Below are 22,165 nucleotides of genomic sequence, written 5' to 3'. Positions count from 1 at the left end.
GGGAGCCAAGGTGCAAATGAGGAAAAGTGGCAAAGCTCAATGAACTAGAACAGGTTTCCCTCTGAGAAGAGCCTGTTGCATCTGTGGTCTAGTATTTCTCAGTGACCTGTGCCAGAATCACAGGGTGGTTGCTAAAGTTGCAGATTCCTGAGTCCAATACAGACCTACTGAATCAGACTGTGTGGTGGTTGCCCAAGGAATCTTACCTTTAACTGGCTCTCCAGGTGCTTTATATGGATTCTAAAGTTTGAGAACTATTTGTGCAGTTTAAAACATGAATAAGTGGCTGAGAAATCTCAGGGTGTTTGGCAAAATGTTTTTAGGAAATGAAAAAAGGACACTAATTGAACGACTTGACAGCTGAAGCTGTGTGTGTCTGGCGCTCCTTTCTCGCTTCCCACTGGAGTTCATGGTGGAGCTGGATGTCTCCTGTGGGCGAGCGTTCCTCTACAGGGAGTTATTGACATGGAAAATGCCATTGTGTCTAATCATGTAGCTTTCTCACAAGATGTCAAATGCAGGGAGGATTCAAAGAGTTTTTGTTTCACTCTCCCTTCTAAGCATCTTACACAATAATCTCACCTTCTGAAACCTGGTTACCCAAGCACCTTGTCAGGAAAAAAGAATCAGAGGCTCTGAGTAATGAAAAGTAGGTGACACGAAGTCCCAGACTTTAAGAGCCCCAGTTCAAAATTTTCTTGCTCGCTATTTTGACAAGCTTATTTACCTTGAATGGTTATTTAGAGGAAGAGGAAGTTTTACAGGTAGCGAGTAGACGGTAGCAGGAAGTGACAGCAGAAAGAAAAGGCGACTACAGGAAATTAAAAACAAAAGGAAACAAACCCCGTAAGAACATAATAGGACAGTGGTCGTGGAGCATTTGGTATAGAAGCAAACACTTTTTTATCTCAGTGTATCCCGATGCTATCACTATTTTATGGTATAGTGACCCACAGGGGTAAAATGGTGAATCATTAGGTATCCTGACAGCCAAGTTCGTGGTTTGAAATATATTCTGTAAATGTTTTAATTACAATATTTAAAATAAAAATTAAACCTCACAATTTTCTTAAGAGGTACACTCCAATTATGTAAGAAACATAACAATTAAAATGTCTTATTTCAGGTGGTTGCAGGTGCCCAAAGTTTTAATGTAATGGGGAGTCAATATTACTTTAAAGTGCGCCTTTTCCCGTAAGACCACAATTGACCAGAATCCCAAACACCGCCAATGTATTTATCACCGATTCCTCAATGATAAATAAGTATACATTTTAAGAGGTAAGTACTATATTTTCATCAGTATGAAGGAAATTAGAAATAGTTGATATGGAAATGAGAATTTCAGAAAATTAAGCAGAAGACCCAGTGGAAATGTCACATATGTCTTCAGTCCCATCTGAGCAGTTTCCATGGGAACACATGTTCAGGCTGGGAGTGTTTATTGAAAGCAGATGTTACAACTTGCTTCTGGTCTGGAGTGTGGTACGCAGGTACATAAAAGCTGGTTGGCATGCTACGGTCATATATACTAAACAGGCAACTTTCCTATCACTGGCAAAAAGGGACAGGCCCTAGTATTTCAGGATGAAGAATGATTTTTAACTTGTCACTCCTAGTAGGAAAATTAGATTTTAATAGCATAATATTGAAGTTGTTGGGTTTTTTTCTCTTTTTTTTGGTTTTGTTTTTTCCCCTCAAAGAGTCCTGGTTGATACTGAAGCAATTCTTTTGAGAAGAACTTTGGCACAGGAATGCATCTGGACCCCCATCAGGCAGCTGGGTTACTGGCAGCAGCTGTGGCATTCGAATGCTTTGTCTTTACCCACAAACCACCTGGCCACAGGTGACAGAGTATACGAGATGATTTTTTGGTCATTTCACTCTGCAAAGGACACAGGATGTCTAGGATGCTTTGTGGGAATGTTTAGAAATGTGGTTGCTATTCAGAACCCCCCTCTGGGACCCTAGGAAGCCAGTTCAGCCTCCTGGGAGCCACAAGGCTGGGAGCCTGGCAGCAGCCCAGCGCACAGATACCTGAGGGCAGCCCTACGTGCAGCAAGTCTGCCAAGACCCTCCAGTGCAGGTCAAGGTTCTGCAGTTCTAAAGGTACTGTCTGACTTGGGGAAAATTCAGCCAGGCAGCATGCTGTAACAGACCAAAACAAGAGTCTTTAAATCCTTCCCTCAAATAAATGTAATAATCTGTGTCATATAAACACTAATCTTTTGGTCCGAATATCCCCATCTATTTTGTTATAATTCACATTAGGTTAAAAATGAAACGCATACACAAGGAAGTCTGTTTTAACCTGAAATAGTTTTGTTGATATTTGAATTGCTTTCAGTGGGACATTTGCTTTAAACCACAAGATATCTCCATCTGGATTATCAGAGTACAAAATCCCTTCTCTCCCCCCACCCCCAACCAAAACAAACAAAGAACGAACAAACAAAACCCCAAACCCACAACTCGGCTTCAAATAAGTTTTGAAGAAATGAGGCTCTAAATATTTACATATGGGTCAAGAAATAAATCACAAACTATTTACAAAAATACACAAGCTTATATGCATTAACAATTTACACCAGTTCACAAAAATATTAAAACTTAAAAAAAACACTATATAAATTAAAGTTAAGAACTCGGAAATATGATCTAAGACTTCCTAGGATGCTTCTCTCATGCAGGTCATGGTTGAAAAATCAGATTTTGCTACCTTGGAATCTAAACTGTAAAACAACCATTTTTATTCTTTGAACACTAACAGCACTAATCAAAAAAGGAACAAAGATCCTCTGTGCACACTAACATTATCTTGCACACGGTTAAAACATACCATTCCTGACATTTCCGTAACACAACGGTACTAAAAATCTCATGCCTCTAACCATTTGGAAGTAACTTTCTGACATACTTTTGCTTTCTTTATTACTCCTTACACACACTGCTCAGACGATATTTTGCCAGCATGTTGAATGGGTGGCTGACAGGGCTGGGAACAGATATATGGACTTTGCAGGCTCCTTTTTTAACTAAAGGGCAAATTTCAGATTTACACTGTATACATCTATTGCTGCTTCAAATGTGGTAATAATCTATTCTTCTATCCCCACTCACATTAACGGTCCGTCTTCTTTACAGGATTAATCCTGGAATATTTCAACCTGACCCTTTTAAAAAATGCTTTGCCATTATAAAAATGTGCAGGCCCTATCCTTGGGACCACCCCAGGGACTGGCGTGTTTAGAAGGAAACTGACTACAGTAAGCAAGGAGGCTCAGATGAAATCTACTGAATGAAGACGGTACCTCTGGGGCTGTTAGCGAAGTCTCTGGCCAGACATCCAGGGAATATTTATTTCAATCAAACCAAGCTGTGGTATCAGAATTTTGCCAAAAAAGATAACACCTGGAGACATGCTGTGACAGTACCAACGGAATTAAATTCTGGGTTTAATGAATAAGGCAGCTCCATTTCCTTGATTGTAACACTGCACGTCAGAATGTCCATCTGTGAAGTCACAGACTGACAAGGTGACCTATGCTGAGGTAACCGGCTCACAGTGACCTGCCACCTACCCCCAGTACGAGGAAAGGAAGGATACAGGCAAAATCCTTCAAACAACCGAACCCAGAGTTAAGGCTGTATCCGCACTCGGTGAAACAACTCTAGACTTCACCTAAAGTTTGTGTTTCACACTTACACCAGGAATTTGAGTCATTATTCTGTATTCAAAATGTTTACCTGATATTTCTAAACCCATAGGACATGAATAAAGTAACCACTTTAAAGAATGAACCTTAGTGTTTATAAAATAGATTTTAGTTTCAGGAGTAAACAATGTGTGACAAATCCACAACTATTAAAATTGGACAGACTTCAGCCACATCCTTCTAGGCTCTCAGTTCCTAAAGCCATCTGTATCTCCGGGTCACACCAGCTCCTTTTTCTAATCTCCATGCTGCTGGTGAGAGCTTACAGTAGGGCTTGTGTTGTCTCAAAGGGGCAACAGGTTGTCTACTGACAAAAAGACAGTTATGGTTACAAAAAATTAGTGCTGCATATTCACCAAAGAGCAAATTCCTGCACAGAGCTCCTGCTGTGTATGCTAAATGGAAGTATCCTATCAGGTTCCTAAACATTGTGACTATATACCAGGTGTGTCAGAGCTTTTCATTGGAGGCCTGAATTTCCACAGACCTCTTCCATAATTTCAGGATTTCTACCATGATCTTCATTGAGTCTCCCTGATCAATTCTGGGGGAACAAAAGAAAGCCTTACAGAGTATTTCCACATATAAGTAAATGTGTTGCTCTTAAAACTTTATTTCTTTTTCTAAATATAAACCCTTAAGATGCAATCACATGATTTTTTAGATTAAAAAAAACTGGCATGAATCCTAATCTTTATACAATTTCACAGCAATATAGCAGCATGAATTTAGCCTCTTAAAAGATTTTCCTTTGCTCTAAATAAATGTTAACTCCAAGTTTTAAAAAGCCAGAGCAGCAACCATCCAGTAAATGGAATGAAATTCTCCTAGTATCTTCTACAAACCGAGCATTTAAAACACGTGAATGTATAAAAATCCAGTATTATTGAGTTACGGAATGACATGACAATCTCAACTCGTTTTATAAATACAGGACTGCCTTCTAGTCTGGCATATGTGGTGGGGTGGGCTGAGAAAATGGAATGCAACTTTCGACAGAAAGTCCTGGGTATCAAACATGTTTAACATGTCTACAGCGTTGTAAGGACTATACCTGAAATGCTGGTGTGGATGGCAATTACAGTAAGACTGTGATCGCACAAGGACAGAGGGAAGAAACAGCACGTTCAGTTCTCAGGATGTAAACAGTCGCTGCCCAGATTCCAGCAGGTGGAACGGGCTGTGCTAAGTGGTTATTGCAGGAACGCTCAGTTTACTAACAGATAACCTGGAACTACTTTAAGAATTCCCAGGACACCTGGTTTGGAAACAAATTAACGTGTAAATTTATAATCATGATAAATTATGTGTTTATCCAGTCAAACCATGCTGGGTTTTTTTTTAATGAAAAGAAAAAGTTGCTTTAGGAAAACAAGTGGTGTGAAACATTTCATTAGGAACACAACTTACTAAATATTACTGAGAAAAAAAAGTACCGAAGGCAGGCAGCAGCTTAGAACCACTGATGTTTTCTGGTGCTAACAAAGGTCACTGACTTCCACCTAAGAAGTTTCTTTAATTCTAACTTAAAAATCCCTTGCAGTGAGATGAACCTGTTTACTGAACTGTGAGAAGTAACTACAGAAGGATGTGAAGAGCATGGTTCAGACTGGATCTAAGTGGTCTGACATTTTGTGATGACTTATTAAATGCTTAAAGTCTCAACTCCTTTTTTGTTGTTGCTGTTATAATTTGCTAAATGCCCAATAGACTTAAGTGAAGAATCAGGGAGAAGTTTTTCTCCACTCTAATTTAACACACAGCCCCTTCTAAGATGGGGGAAAGAAGTGAGAAAAAACAGGGGTCCCTCTGGGCAAGGCATGGCGACTGAGAAAGCAAGTGGTAACAGGATGGGACACACAAAGACCTTCGGGGAAGTGGGCGTCAGCTGCTCTGAAGGACACAGCAAATGCTAGGGAGGACGAAGTCAAACTCAAATTCCGTTAAAGGCAGTCCTCAGGCTCTTACAAATCAGCCCTATATGGCAAGTACGGTCTGTACCAAATTTCTTTACTAGATTTTCAACACAGTGCTTTACAATCGTTCAGATCTTTAACTGACAAAAATGACAGTTTGTAGATGGAAGAGGTGCTGATGAAGCAGGGAACGGGGAAAAAGGTGATTTATTTTTCTTATTATTTTTTTTTTAAATGTGGTCAAGGGTTTTGTAGCTCTTTTTTTTTTTTTTTTTGGTTACAGAAAAAAATAGAACAGTCCACTGTCCAGCAGAGGCTGCTTCAACTCTATTGCTCCTGGGCTCATTCTGCATGGACCTGTGTTTCAGGGTGCTGCAAGGCCAGCTCTGTGGGCAAGAAGGCGCCCTGCCCCAGGGCTGTAGCGTATGTCCTGCTCTGTGGGTGGGGAAAGCCGGGGGGCACATATGTGCCCATCGCTGCTGCTCCAAAGCCTCCTCGCTGGTGCTGGGGCGGGGAGTGGTAGCCCTCCAGGTTATCGTACTGAGGCCCGACAGTCCCACTGCTCTGGCGCTTGCCGTGTGTTTGGTACTGGTACAGCACGCCGGGGTCCCGCTCCACGTTCTGGGTGTGGTGGAGTTTCAGGCTGTGACTCCTCTCTGGTTTAGGGGGTGGGACCGCTGACTGGGCAAGGTGTTCCTCCTCCTTGTAGCAGTCTCTGGAGTGCTTCTCGGGGGCCGCAGGCTGCCTAGCCCGAGGCCTCTCCAGCTCCTTGGGGAGCCTCACCTCTTTGTGGTTCAGTCTTAGAGGTTCCTGCCCTGATGGAATATACTTCCCTCCAGAGTTATGGTAGCTGACTGGCTCAGAAGTGTCTGGAATCCCTTTGGGCCCATAATCTACCTGGCCAGCTCCCTGGGGGTACGGTGGACCATTCTTTGATTCACACAGTTGCCTATGGCTTGCTTCCTGATGTGCCCTGTGCTCAGGGAGAATACAACCCACGTCATGCAGCTTCCTGTTCCTGAGGCTACTTTGCTTCTGGGGGAGGGATGGCTTCTCTGACCCGCCGTTGCCGTGTCCTCCGTGGTGGTGGGCTCTGTCAAACTCTGGCTCCAGGTGCTTCCTATAGAAGCGGTCATCTCCCTCGGGACTGAGGGCCTTGGTGGGATGCCGCCCCTCCTTTCCCTCTGCCACTGAGAGAAGTCCAGTTTTCCCAGGATCTGATTTGCTCCGCAGGTGGATGACGTAGATCCCACCCAAGTCATCCTGCACCGCTGGGGTCATGTTGTCATACTGGGACATAACAGGCCCTTTTACCTTCTGCCGCGCGCGGCTCTCCCTCCGGATGGACTGCATACGGTATTTTTCCATGTCCTCAAGGTCCCATGAGGTGTAAGTGTGCTTCACATCGGCGACTGGAGGCATGTTGACGACATTATGGTCATTAGCAGAGAAATAGCCAGTCACGTTGGCCCGGGGACGTGGAGGCAAACCAGAGTAACTGTACACGCTCTTTCCCTGCAGCCTAGTGTTGTAGAAAGTGAAATCGCGGTTGGGCAGGCGGTGAAGGGGCCTCAACTGCACTGTGCTGTAGGCATCCACGTCACACAGGGTCCCGTCTGGACTGTAATAGGAACCAGAAGAACTGGAATAGGGGCTGTACCGGTAGTGCACCCGGCCATTCTCAAAGTAAGGCTGGAGCTGAGTGACGTGATAGTCCGAGCGGGCCTGGGAGGACTGATATGGCTTATACTGGTACAGGGGTCTTGGGCAGTAGGCTGGCTCATCATCTGGGGGCACCTCTGTCCGTGAAATGGGGACAGAGCGAATCATGGAGGACGGAGGGGCGTGGAGAGACTGCACCCTGCGGATGGTGGGGTATGGCAGCATGTCTTCGGGGTAACAACCGCCCCGAACGGAAGCGCTCAGAGAGGACACGTACTCAGCCCGGCTGCACGGCTTCGGGTGGTGTCCAGACACGTTTCTTCCCGGGGCCACGTATGTGTTGTAACGAGGACCCATGGAGGCTGGTGGCTCTGATCTGGAACCGTACGCTTGGTGCTGCTCTACTTTACCATGATGAGGGGGGACACTCTGGGGACGGTACTGGCAGTTTGGGGTCATACTGAAATGCAAACAGTTTTCTGGACCAAAGTGCTCAGTGGTGACATCAGGCCTAGCAAAGGTGGAATAAGCAGTTTTCTGAGAGGCATGCTTGGCTTGTGGGACAGGGAGTGGTAAAGGCAAAACATCCTCCATGGATGCTGAGGAAGTTGTGACAAAGGGATGGTACCCAGAGCTGCTGGACGCGTCTGTACTGCCGGAGTGGATGGCAGCTGCGATCTTACTCTCCATGGTCCTGGTAGGGGGCGCCAGAGTAGGGAAGCCGCAGGAGGAGGGCACAGGGACAGACTCGGCGCGCAGGTGCAGCAGGGGGGCCCTGGCGCCCTCCCGGACCTTCTCAGGAAGGCTGGGCTGCGGAGCAGGAGCAGAGGCAGGACACTGCGCGGCTGTCCCGCCGTCACCGACCAGGACAGGCGCGGGGTCGCCCAGGGCTCTGGGTTCAGGAGGCCTCTCTGGAGCTGGAACTCCTCCTTGAACCTGTTGAAAGATGATAATATTATGAGTTTGTTTTTTATGCTTCCCTCTATGGAATCAAACACTATTAAATTCATAACTCACAAGTTGAGGCCATTTGGGCAGCAGCTTGAAATTTCCCAAGCTGTGTGGATGCACTGGACAGGACAGAGGCCTACCTGTCCCCACTGCCACGAAAAGAAGGCCTGTGCGGCCACTTGGTATAGCAGCCATCCCATCTTTGGAGAGCGGTTCTAATTTATGACAGGTTTTCAACGTGAGATGAGGTGGCCCAAGACACTACCTTACTGTGCAGACCAAGCAGAAATTTAGGCACATAACCACCAGGCTTAAAACACATACCCGCTCTATGGAGCTCAGTCTCAACACCAAGAACACTTTGTTAAATGAGAAGTGTCGATTCTATCTGGAGAGGTTTTTGAAGTGACTCACAGCTGCCCAGGGGGCAGTTTTCAGCCCCTGGTCCAGGGAAGGACAGGAAGGGACTTGTCTAGGTGGCGTTCAACAGTCCCTGTCTCTCCCTCCCTCCTTCTGCCCCAGCGGGTCTGTGGAAGCAGAGGCCAAACATGGTCCTCACTGCCAGGCTGCAAATACACTCCCCTGGGAGAAGCAGCCGCTAGACATAGCATCCTGCACAGAAGACTAGATAGTGGAGTTCAAGGTGACCACAGAAAGCCTTAGCATTCTGCATACAACATTCTCTCATCAAAACAGGTGCTTGACTATATAGAACAATCTGCTGGTTAATGTTGAGAAAATAACAAAAAGTGCTAAGATATTTCTAAAAAGTCTGTAAGGCAGAAAGTCTTTCAAATGTCCTGAGAATACAGTGCTTTGGTCCTGCAGACGTGAATAACTGGCAGAGGAGGTTGGACAACTTGCCCAGAGCCACAATGAGTCAGTGGTGGAGCCGGAAAAACCCTGCAACCCTGACATCTGAGACGCAACGTGACTTGTTTGCTCACAATCTCTTCGTATTTTCATGAAGAAACTACCTTTAGCTGCTCCCCAGGAACTAAAGGCAGCAGGTATAGTTAAACCAGAGCCATCGAGTAACCACTACCTTTTCAGAAAAAAACCAGCATCGGGATAAAGGCAGATCCCAACCTCAACTAGGAAATGCTTCATGGAAACCTGCCTTAGGACTTAAAAAGAGATGTCTGATCTCACTCAAGATAACAACACTCCCTGCTGGAAAGCGACATACCTTCAGAAAAACACTCATTTCATCTCACTGGCTTCCCCCCGTGCTTACCTTGTGGGGATTGTTTAGTCCTACACTGGCGGCGGCTTGTACCTGCCCCATGACTGGGAGCTGCTCTGTGGGCCTCTGGGAAGGAGGCAGAGGGAGGGGACGGTTAGTTCTGTGAGGGCGCTGGAGGCTGGCGGCAGTGAACTCCGCTGCGCTGGGCTGTTCAACCACATCCCAGTTGGCTTCCCTGGTGCTCACTTCAGCTGCTGCTGGAGCCATGGTCACGTAAGCCATGGGGGCTGTGCTGGTATTCTCTTCGAGGGACCCAGAAAGAGGGTAGATTTTGTCCCTAGGCAAATTAGAAGGTGCAGGAGTTTTGTCAGCAAGTTCTGAAGGGTGATGGGGCTTATCCACACTCGCACCAAGAAAAGAAGGAGGCTGGTCTCCACTATAGAAATGAAGCTGATCCTGGTCCACAAAGGAGACAGTCGGCATACTGGTCTTCACAGACTGGTCTTCAGGGAAACATATGTGATCATCAGACTTAGGGTCAGTTAAGGGAACCGAAGTGACTCTGGCCTTTTCTGGGTCCCCAGATAAATAGATTCGATGCGGCTGACTGCCTGGTAAGTCTGCTGGGTGGGGCTGCTCCCCAGATTCAGTGGCATTGGAAGGGGTATATTCCCCAATAGCTGCCATATCCAGCACTGGCTGGTCACAGTTCCCGGAGGCCTTGCTCTGGAGGTGGAACTGCTCTGCTGGCCTATCGGTTTGGAAATAGGCTCTATCTAGGGTAGCACTAGAGTAGGCAGTAGGCAGGTTCTCTTCGGCTGCAGCTAGTGCTATGTCTCCATAATGTGGACAAGCAGCCTGGGAGGCTCCCGGTCTCTTCAACGACTGGGTCGAGGCTTGCTGTGCAGACTCAGCTAAGGCCAGCGCCAAAAGGCGGGCAGCATTTTTCGGAGGCGGTGGTGGTGGGATAAGAGAGACTGAACTTACAGGAACGGAATCCTGAGGGGGGTCATGAGTATCTGCTCCTGGTGGGAAATTGGGAAAAAAAATGACAGTGAAAAGGTAGCTTGTGTTATCCTATACGGAAAGCCAAACACTCCCCATTTGATCACTAAAAAAATAGGTGCCTTCCATATTTCAAAATGGTAATCCATGATCTTCTATCCCACATGCAAATGCTGTAGAAAACATAACTGGTTCAGAACAAAAACTAAAACAAAGAGTGTATAAGATTGCAATCTCCTGTTGGATTGCTACAGAGATGGGGGTGAAGCAAGTCCCTCATCTGGCTCAGAAAAGATTGCTTAGAAAACAAGCTTCAAGCGCTTGTAGATTGTTATTAAGAATAGTTTTTATATTTGATGGTGTAGGCTGGCTGGTTAACTTATAAGGCTATAATACAGACATTTTATCAGAAAACAGAATCAAGAGCTACGAAGTTGTGCAAAAATTATCCAGGAATTCTGACTGTCCAAGGAGACAAGGGGACTTTATGAAGGTTTGAAGTAGGACTATTGGTCCTTTTGGGGATTTTTGTTTGACTGATTTTAATTTAGGGCCTTGAGCCATCAGCACCACCTAGAAAAACCTTCTGTTTGATTAAAGGCTAGCTGTGGAGTACATTTCTCACTTAAAAGGCACAGTTGGCACACAGGATTGAAGATCCCTCTTAGCTTAAAGAAAGAATGCAGGAAAACAAATGGTACCTGTCTGAGTCTGTCCAGAAGGTACAGCCTTACTCTGACTGCTTGAGGCAGGCTCCTCCTTCCCTGACGGGTCTGCGTCTGCAGCAGCCACCCGGTCCAGGGGCTGGACTTCAGACTCACACCCTTCCTGGGCCTCTCTCTCATTTGGTTTTATCTTTACTACCTGGGTGGGGGATCTATTTATGACATCGCTTTCTTCACCACTTTTGTCCCAGGCTGCAGAAGGTGCACTCTGAGCTGCTGTGTTTGCGACGGTACCAATGACTTCTGACACCCGAGCGGGAAGGGTCACTGAAATTGGCTCAGATATGTTCAGAGAGGGCGATTTGCTTAATTTCCGTCCAATCTTTGGAGAGAAAGCATAGACGACCTTTTCAGTGAAGGAGGATGGCTTCGATGATTTCTCTTCAGTTGGGCTCAAGTCCAGGGTAAAGAATGGACTCAGTTTCTCCTGAAGAGGAGAGACAGGCTCAGAACTTGCAGTGCTTCCTGGAGTCTGAGACTGGCTACCACCTGCTTCTGTATCTTTTTTATTGATACTCTGTTTATCCTTGGAGTATCCTAATGAATCTAAAAAAGAAGCCCCGCTCTCCAGGCATTCTGATTCAGCCTTTGGAGGACTGCATTGAAATGACATCGGATCAAAATCCAGGCTGGCTACTCCAATGTCTGGTGGGCTCAGATCAACGTCCTCAGCTGAATGAGGAGACACGAGAGCCGGAATGTGCAGCAGCCCTACTTCCTCCTCACTTCCATTGTCGTGGGGCAGATTATCATAGGAATTACAGCGGTTCCCCAGCATCTCTCCATTAAAAGAGGCACTCAGGGCATCACTGCTAGATCTGGGTCTTCTGGGTCGGAACAGTTTGGAATCACCTGGTAAAAATAGATACAATATCAGAGGATGAATGTCACAGGATACACGGTGCTGTGATAAGTCACCTAATTAGTACAGCAGAAACGCACTATATAAAGAAAACATAACTGTCTCTTGGGGCACACAGATGGAATTCCCAAAGTAAATGCTAAATAACAGACACACCTGATACAATCAGGGGGAGAATGCATTTGATGGTTTTAAAAGGAAAAAGGACCCAGAGGTCTTAGATTCTATTACTAGTCCAACACTGACTCTTGTTGTGACTTTGGGCAAGTTTTTCATTTCTTTTTGTCTTAATTTTATCACTGACCTCACAAATGATTTGTGAGATAGAACTACTCACTTTAAATGGTACGTTGGATACATAATAGCAAGAGGGTTTTTTGGGTTTTTTTTTTGTTTTTGTGGGGAAATATCCTCATGCCCAAGTTTCTACAAAATTTAACTTCTCAAAAAAAGTATTTACATACACTTAGTAAAGTGTTCCTTTCAGATATTTAAAAATAATTTTGTTTTTTTCTTTAACAAGACCCAGCTTTAAGTTTCTCAGACAGAGGTCTTAAGAGTGGTAGAGTATTACCCGATTTTATGATATTGCCAAACATCCAACTGGTAAAAAGAAGTCCACTATCTAATTAATCTATTACAGTGATTAGAATTGCCAAAGTGAAAATGTACCATAAAGAGATATTGTCTTAACACGAATACATCCACTAATGTGTTGACTACTTGTAAAATTAATCCCTACTCAGATTTTATTTTCTGCTTAATACAGGCACCCAGCCAGCCCACTGCGTTGTTTTTGCGAACCATTCTCTTAACTGCAGTGAGATTGAAAATCTTGGAAAACCAGTAAGATGTCAGACACCCAACTGAAATGAATGACAAGGATTTGTTGACTCCCAAGCAGAGCCATTGGTCAATGAGGACTTCGCAGTTAGAAGTTAAAAATGAGGATGGAAAGTTGACCAGGAGGATGACACCACAGGAAACTTTAAAAGAGCACAATTTGAATACCAATGGATTAAGAAAATCCTGTGGGAACTCAATGCAGCTCTTGATTATTTTTGTAGCAAGGGCCTTCTTTACCATCCTGCTGCACGAGCCAAACACGACACAGAGGATGTCCTATTTGCTACGATGGGGTTTTGTCAAAAAAGTTCTACCTCCTTCCAAGTCAACACTGAAGTAATCTTTGTTTATTCTAAAAGTTAGTACAAAGTCGCAACTATAGCCCGACTTATGCTAAATGGAAGCAAAAAAAGTGATTTTCAAAATTTTTTAGTTTTGTTCTTCAAGTTGCAATCAAACCTTTTTGTACTATTTACCATAAGATTTTGGTCCCCATTTTCAGCAGATTCACTTTAAGTTGCCTTCTCCCGGTGCTGATCATCCTCAGATAATGAGCACTGCCTCTAACCAATGGGATGTATGACATTTAATGTCAGGAAAAGACAAGACAAAAGACTACTGGTCTGAACATCAAAAGTGCTAAATTTTATACTTTGTAACAAACATTGTGCTCTCGTGAAATTTAAAGAAAGAAATACTATTAACATCATTTTCCACTGGGCATTAATAAATATAAATGGTTAACTCAAAACACTTCACCTGTTTTTATGTAAACTAAATAGCAATCATGTCAAAAGTGAAGAAATTAAAGACTGGTACCATATTAAAACATCAATGGCCAATACAAAGTAGATACTAGTATTTTCAGGCAATTATAATCTATAGCCTATTTATTAAGCATATATTTATAAAATATACTTAAATGTTGTATCCTTTTATGAAATATATTCTAGAATAAAACAACTTGATGCTTTAGTCTTACCATCGACTGCGTGGAGAGAAGTAAGAGACTCTTCACTTTTAGCTGAGCGGAGGGTCCCTTCTGCCCTGCCACCTGAAGAATCAAAACCAATAGTGTGAAGTTTTATTCACTGTTATATATGTAGTGAAAGGGAACAGTGTTTTTCTGTACATGCATTTAAACGTCCAAGAGTGATTATATTTTTACAACCATATTCAATTTTACATCATATTATATAATGTGTTGTATCATTCTCGAGTGGTTTCTTATGTGAAAAATCTCTTTTCTAAAGGATTATGAACGTCAGAATACAGATGAATTTTAAAACTTGCTTTCATATTTCCTAAAGACCTAGGGTGAGCCCTAAATCCAATGACTGGTATCCTTTTAAGAAGAAAAGATGCAGACAGACAGAGGAGAAGCCACGTGAAGACAGAAGCAGAGACTGTGGTACCACCACAAGCCAAGGAACACCAGATGTCCCCCAAAGCTGGAAGAGGCCAGGAAGGATTCTTTGGATCCATCAGAGGGAACATGGCTCTGCTGACACCTTGATTTCAGTTTTTAGCCTCCAGAACTGTGAGGAAATAAATTCCTGCTGTTTTCAGCCACTGAATTTGTGGCAATTTGCTATGGCAGCCCCAGGAAACTAACACAGGTCATTTAACTAATAACATATGTTGAATCTTATTTGTTAAATATCTTCATCCTCTTTCAACCTCTTGGCAGTGCTCAAGGCTGCCGACACTTCCTTTTTAAGCCCTTCCTCCATGACTTCTGGTGCTAGCGCTCAGCTCTTCTGCTTCCTGCCTACACACAGTTTCTTCTCACTCTCCTTCCATGACAGCTCTGCCTTCTTACCCTTTAAACACTGTCTTTCTCCAGGATTCACCCTGCAACCTGCTTCTCTCACTCAACAGGCTCTCCCTTGGCCATAAAATATATCCTTAGGGTTTTTACCCTTGGTTTGCTGATGACTTTCAAATCTGTATTTCTAGTCAGATTAAACCCCTTTATGGAATTCCAGACCCATAATACTAATCACCTCTTGGGCAGGTCCAACTCACTATATCCAAAATTAACACATTATTTTTCTTCCCAAACCTTCTACTCCCCACAGGGATCATGGCACCACCCCCTTCCCTCACCATTTAATCAAAACTTGAAAATTATCTTTCTCATCCTTCACAATCATTTGGTCGCCCACCCTATAGATTCAGCTTCCTAAATACGTCTCAAATCTATTTCCCACAGCCATGCTACCGCTTATGCCAGACACTCATCGTTTCTTGCCTGCACAACGATTTACTGTCCGGCCTCCAGTCTTAACCTCTTTCAGTACATTCCCTACACTGCTGCCAAAGTCATCTTTCTTAAACCCAAACCTGATCATGTTACATACTGAAGCCATTCAATAACCCCCAAGGAACACAGGACAAAACCAAAACTCCGGCAAGCATCCCGGGCCCCTAACAACTGAACCTCCTTGTGTTCCATCCCACCGGCCATGTTCTTCATGGCTCCCTGTCCCACACACCAGCTCACGCTCTACTCCCACCTCCTGAAGTACTGATGCCTTTCTCAGTCCCTTTTTGATCAGGTGAATCCCTATTTATCCTTCAAAACCCAAGTCAAAGGTTCTATTTTCTGACCACCAGCCCCTCTCCTCACATAAACTGACAATTCCTGCCACAAATACCTCACGTAAGCCTCTATTTCAATGGCTATGATTCTGCATGAAATTTATTTTCTTATACATATGACATCCCAAGTAAAACAGGAAGGCAGGGGTGGTATCTTAATGTTCTATCTGCAGAAGCTGCTTTCAAAATATCTAGCACATGCTCAGAATATGATTGCAAACTGAATGAATGATGAATTAAATGAACTGAATGTTGTATTTCTAACATTATCTGAGAAGTAAGCACTACTCTCCTTTCTAGATTACGAACCTGTTCATATCAGTAGATTTAAATGATTTTTAAAAGAGCAGTATTTTCAACAGCACAGTAATAGATTTATCTATCTAATAAGATACTCTCATCAATGAATCATCTAGTAAAAAGATATCTTCTTTGGTTATAAGAGTTATAAACTCTTACCAGCATGTTAAAACATGATTTCGTCATTTTTTAAATCTATAAATCTTTAAGTTTAAATACCACAGCAGTTATTTTTTATTATCAACAATATACAAACTACATTATAAATACATTGTGAATTTTTAACCACATTCACACGATTCATAATCTATATAGTTTCCAAAGAAACTGGGAACTCTTACACATTTATATATAATATGTATTCGGGGATAAAGCATTGGTAAAAGAAGACTATTCACGTGTAACAACACAACTAGGATATATCCTGTTGAAGCCTGTTATAACAATGTGCTGAGTATGTGTCCAAGTAAGAGAAGAGCCATGGGACAAAGGAAGCAAGACCCCTCCAAGCAAGCTGCTCCTGCAGTGCAGAGTGAAGCGAGGCACTAACCTTTCAGAGCCATGGCTTTCATCTCTGAAGGCTCGCTTTCATTACGCTGCAACTTCCGTTTAGAAACAGACGATGACTTCCCCAAGTTGAAGAAGGAACGCCAGCTGCCCACGGGAGATTTTTTCATTTTATTTTGAGGCCTCCTCCTATGAGAGAGAAAATAACGTGTACTAAGATATCCAAGGGGCTATCCTTACTTATGGAAAATGAATAAATGATGGAAAGAACCAAGCAGCCTGGAGAGGTCCAGCTGACACAGTAAACATCCACTTTCCACAGAGCACACTCCACACAGTGCGGCTGAGCTGTGCAGCTAAAGCAGGAAATGAAAATTAAATGTATGAATTTTAATAGTACTAACTAGTTGCACAAAGATAACTTTTACTCGGATTTTCATATTTAGATCCAACCTCACAATCTGTGAAATAAGTGAGAATAGGACACATATGGGAATAGGGAAAATTAATAATTTCCTAAATAGGGAATACAGAGGTGAAGACAATGATTTTAGGTATAATTAACTAAAGAGAATTAACCCCCAAAAAGAAAAAAAGTATTAAGAAAAACAACTATGGACTTCCCTGGTGGCACAGTGGTTAAGAATCCGCCTGCTACCAATGCAATCCTCATCAAATTACCAATGGCATTTTTCACAGAACTAGAACAAGAAATTTTACGATTTGTATGGAAACGCATAAGACCCCGAATAGCCAAAGCGATCTTGAGAAGGAAAGATGGAGTTGGTGGAATCAGGCTTCCTGACTTCAGGCTATACTACAAGGCTACAGTGATCAAGACAGTATGGTACTGGCACAAAAACAGAAATATAGATCAATGGAACAGGATAGAAAGCCCAGAGATAAACTATGGTCAACTAATCTATGACAAAGGAGCCAAGGATATACAATGGAGAAAAAGCAGCCTCTTCAATAAGTGGTGCTGGGAAAACTGGACAGCTACATGTAAAAGAATGAGATTAGAACACTCCCTAACACCATACACAAAAATAAACTCAAAATGGATTAAAGAACTAATTGTAAGACCAGACACTATAAAACTGCTAGAGGAAAACACAGGAAGAACACTCTTCAATGTAAATAACAGCAAGATCTTTTTTGATCCACCCCCTACAGTAATGGAAATAAAAACAAAAATAAATAAGTGGGACATAATGAAATTTCAAAGCTTCTGCACAGCAAAGGAAACTATAAGCAAGACCAAAAGACAACCCTCAGAATGGGAGAAAATATTTGCAAATGAATCAACAGACAAAGGACTAATCTCCAAAATATATAAACAGTTCATCCAGCTCAATATCAAAAAAACAAGCAACCCAATCAAAAAATGGGCAGAAGACCTCAATAGGCATTTCTCCAAAGAAGACATATGGATGGCCAAGAGGCACATGAAAAGCTGCTCAACATCACTAATTCTTAGAGAAATGCAAATCAAAATGACAATGAGGTATCACCTCACACCGGTCAGAATGGGCATCATCAGAAAACCTACAAACAGTAAGTGCTGGAGAGGGTGTGGAGAAAAGGGAAAGCTCTTGCACTGTTGGTGGGTATGTAAATTGATACAGCCACTGTGGAGAACAGTATGGAGGTTCCTGGAAAAACTAAAAATAGAACTACCATATGACCCAGCAATCCCACTGCTGGGCATATACCCAGAGAACACCATCATTCAGAAAGACACATGCACTCCAATGTTCACTGCAGCGCTATTTACAATAGCCAGGACATGGAAGCAACCTAAATGTCCATCAACAGACGAATGCATAAAAAAGATGTGGTACATATATACAATGGAATATTACTCAGCTGTAAAAAGCAAGGAAACTGGGACATTTCTAGAGACATGGATGGATTTGGAGACTGTCATACAGAGTGAAGTGAGTCAGAAAGAGAAAAACAAATACCGTATATTAACACATATATGCGGACTATAGAAAAATGGTACAAATCAACCGGTTTGCAAGGCGGAAACAGAGACACAGATGTAGAGAACAAACATATGGACACCAAGTGGGGAAAGCGGGGAGGGTTGGCGGGGAATGAATTGGGAGATTGGGATACCAAATTGTACGCTCTGAATATATGCAGTTTATTGTATGTTAACTGTATCTCAATAAAAGTTCTAAAAAAAAAAGAATCCACCTGCTAATGCAGGGGACATGGGTTCAATCCCTGCTCCAAGAAGATCCTACATGCTGCAGCGCAACTAAGCCCATGTGCCACAACTACTGAGCCTGCGCTCCAGAGCCTGTGAGCCACAACTACTGAGCCCATGCACTGCAACTACTGAAGCCCACACACCTAGAGCCTGTGCTCCACAACAAGAGAAGCCACTGCACTGAGAAGCCCGCATATCGCAATGTAGAATAGTCCCTACTCGCCACAACTAGAGACAGCCCATGTGCAGCAACGAAGACCCAATGCAGCCCAAAAAAAAGAAAAATAACATATATCGAATGTCACTCACTATGCTAACTGTGTATGTAATATCTCATTTAAGTTATATAAAACCATACCAAGTAGGTACTCTTATTCTCATTTACAACAGCTGAGGAAATTACGACACTAAGTAAAGTTTGACTTCCTTAATGTAAAACTAGTAAATGATGAAGTCACGGTTGGAACCCAGGTCTGTCTGTATCCCAGCATTGACACTCTTATTACTATTCTATAAAGAGGTTTTTGAGGGCTTCCTAGGTGGCGCAGTGGTTAAGAATCCGCCTGCCAATGCAGAGGTCACGGGTTCGATCCCAGCTCCAGGAAGATCCCACATGCCGCGGAGCAACTAAGCCCGTGTGCCCAAAAAAAAAAAAAAAAGAGGTTTTTGAGAAAATTATACAGGTAAAATATAAATTCAAGAAGCTGAAGATAAACTCAGAGTGACAAAGTAAAAGAGTATGTTCTAACTTTCTGCTGTCAGGATATTTTAATCAAGGGAAATGAAAGGAATTTAGAGAGGTATACTAAAATATGGGAATAACTTCTCAACTTTCATTAGCACTCCCCACTCCAGGGAGTTGAAATCCTCACATTCCTATGTAATAGCCAAAGGAGTAACCCAAGATCAAAATTAACTTACGTACATTAGTCTTCCCACAATAACTTAGTAAAGAAGATACAGAAACTGTATTATTATCATTTCTTTAGAGAAACAGAGAATCAGAGCTGGAAAGGACACTGAGAGAGTGAACAGCAGTGGTTCTCAAACTTTGTCACACATCAGAACTACCTGGAAGGTTTGATAAAAGACTGAGGGCTGGACCCCGCCCCAGAGTTCTGATTCAGTGGGTCTGGGGTTGGGGCCAAGAGTAGCGGCTGGTCAGGAGATGCACTGTGAGAAGTGCTGGTCTACTCTGAACTCAATGGCAACCAATGTCAAACAAGCCATTATCCATTCATTGCTTTTAGAATAAGCTGTCACAACAGTTTATTTCTAAACAAATGTCTCAACAATGTATTTCAGAGAGAAAATGACACCCTACATAGTGGAAGTGTATCCTTTTTCCTAACAATTTTCCCTGTACAGCTGACTTTCCTCTAGTTTCCAACAGTGACATGATGTCATAATGCTTTTCAAGAATCGTTCACATCATTCCCTAAAAAGCAACATCCATAGTCAAATGAACAGGTTTTTCTGGGACTGGCACAAAATCAATACAGTAATACTAAAATATTGTACAGATGTAAAAGAAAATAACAAATAGCCATGAAACGTACATTTTTAGAGAAGACTGAATGAATTTTACCTTTCAAGTGGGAACTCAATTACGGTGTGAAATTTTCCCTGGAGTGCAGCAGGTCCTTCTCCTACTTCAATATATTTATTTTCACTCACAATTGGAGAATTGACCTGAGCCTGTGTTCGTGCCTGGGCTTCCTCCAACGTTAGCAGCTTGGTGGATGGAGACGAAACCAGAAGAGACTTAGGTCTTGATAGAGAAGCTTTGGAAAGCAAAAAAAGCAACGAAGGGAGTCAAACTTTATGACATGGGGGAAAAATATAAATATGTGTGTGTGTGTGTGTGTGTGTGTGTGTGTGTGTTTATAACAATCTACTTATCTGTCCATCCATCTCCCTTTCTGTGTTGTTTTAAATTTTCTTCATACTAAGCGAGATAGAAGACGACATACCAGGTGATAGATACAAATATAACATTCCTTAAGTAATTTAACCTGGTATCATTCATGTATTTTCAGTTTTGGAAGGAAATTTTCTTCTGCTACTCTATACTACACCTTTTATATACATCAATAATAGGCGACATGATACATTTTTTAGTGTACTCTGAACTTAGATCATGATAGGTCAGATATTTAGTATTCATTAAAAATATACAAAAAAACTGTCAAATTGTGCATTTTTAGGAAACAGATATAAATTAGCTGCTTTCTACTAAGACAGATTTATTAAACTGAGATAAGAAATGCAGTTTCCCAATCTGGCTGAGGTTTTAATACACGTTCCTGGTAGTGAAGACCATCTGTCTGAGCCACACCTGCTCCCTCCTGAATGACTGCGCTGATCTTCCCACTGAAGAGGACGTCAACGTGATTGAGGATGAACTCAACAACCACAGACTGAATTCTCACTTCCATGAAAGCTGCTGTCCCACTGAAGCAGGCGGATTCTATCTGTTTTGACCTGTGGGATAAACAACATTACCATCAGTGGGTCCCCAAAATAGCAGTCTTAAAGAGCATTATATTTTGGTTACGTGCAAATCACCATAGGAAGAAATCATACTTTTACAATGCCTTGGCTAAACCTCCATTGCCTGTTTTAGGAAGATGCTCATAAAAACAACAGATTAGTTTTACTTTTAAAAATTATCCTTAAGGAATACTGATGAATTAGACTTTTATTTAAGATGACTGTTTCTACTTCAAGTCAGAAGTCAAATGCAACTCACCTTAGCAGGTTTGGAGCCCAAACAATCGCTAGGTTTTTTGCATGCATATTTGTGATGGAACAATAGTCAGCTAGAAGAGACAAGTGTCTCATTAGGAACTCCAGTGTTCTGGAAAACGAAACGCAACATATTAACAAAAAGAAATATGATGCAGCAGGACAGAGCATAAGAGCTCCACTAATTAACTTGTAAGCTTTCAATGGCAAAATGGAAGAAGAAGCCATACATACCCCAGCAAATTTTTTTGCTGCCTATTAGGTTTGAATATTATTACTACTACAGAACTGTCAGAATATTATGGATTCTGTATTTTATATATGGTAATTACATCTACAGAATACTAAGAAAAATAGTCTAAGGCAAATGCAGTAAGAAATGAAAGTTTCTGATAAGATTGGCTCAGAAAACAAAACAGCCTTAGTTTTAAAGAAATCTTTAGGAATATTTGCTCCTTCCTGTTAGACATTTATTTCAGGGACACCAGTGAAGTGAATCCTCTACAAAAGGTAGGTTCTAATCAAATGCTATCAAGAAGTTATACTATTCTACTTGCAGCAGACATGCCAACAGGAAAGAATTTAAACTTTTCTTCTATAAAAGAAAACAACAATATTTCACAAGCCTGAAAAGAATTAAAACAAAAATTCCAGTAGGTACCAAGGGGAATATTTGAACAAATAACATGCTCTTGGAATAGAAAGCCTACTTTAAATCCTAACATCCTGGTTTATCTTATACATTCTAAGCGTGATTTACTTAAACAATTTTTTTATATAGAGAGAGATTAAACAATAGGGCAAAGTATTTTGGGAAATTAAAGCATGATCAGCTTAAATGTTTAAGTCAAGCCAGATAAACACAGAAGTATTACTTATCAGCTACCACATCTCTCAAAGTGTCCCTACCTTACAG

General features: G+C 42.3%; 1 protein-coding gene across 25 annotated transcripts in view; it reads right to left on the bottom strand.

Moving 5' to 3' along the window:
- Positions 1-1,492: 1,492 nt before the first annotated feature.
- ARHGAP32 (Rho GTPase activating protein 32) overlaps positions 1,493-22,165 on the bottom strand; it is a 256,016-nt gene continuing 235,343 nt past the window's right edge. For 12 of the 25 annotated variants that reach the window (XM_057747413.1, XM_057747416.1, XM_057747418.1 and 9 more), the window contains 8 exons: positions 21,254-21,361; positions 20,840-20,985; positions 20,090-20,285; positions 16,324-16,469; positions 13,852-13,923; positions 11,138-12,013; positions 9,483-10,456; positions 1,495-8,230 (listed from right to left, as the gene is read on the bottom strand). In XM_057747413.1, the coding sequence (XP_057603396.1) occupies positions 5,975-8,230; positions 9,483-10,456; positions 11,138-12,013; positions 13,852-13,923; positions 16,324-16,469; positions 20,090-20,285; positions 20,840-20,985; positions 21,254-21,361 (4,774 nt within the window). In that variant the 3' untranslated portion in view covers positions 1,495-5,974. Of the gene's footprint in view, positions 8,231-9,482; positions 10,457-11,137; positions 12,014-13,851; positions 13,924-16,323; positions 16,470-20,089; positions 20,286-20,839; positions 20,986-21,253; positions 21,362-22,165 lie in introns of all 25 variants that reach the window. The other 13 variants (XM_057747404.1, XM_057747399.1, XM_057747406.1 and 10 more) reach the window with 2 other exon arrangements.

This window comes from Hippopotamus amphibius, chromosome 9 (genome assembly GCF_030028045.1).
Source record: "Hippopotamus amphibius kiboko isolate mHipAmp2 chromosome 9, mHipAmp2.hap2, whole genome shotgun sequence".
Taxonomy (NCBI): Eukaryota; Metazoa; Chordata; class Mammalia; order Artiodactyla; family Hippopotamidae; genus Hippopotamus; species Hippopotamus amphibius.
This window is presented reverse-complemented; position numbering and strand designations above follow the sequence as displayed.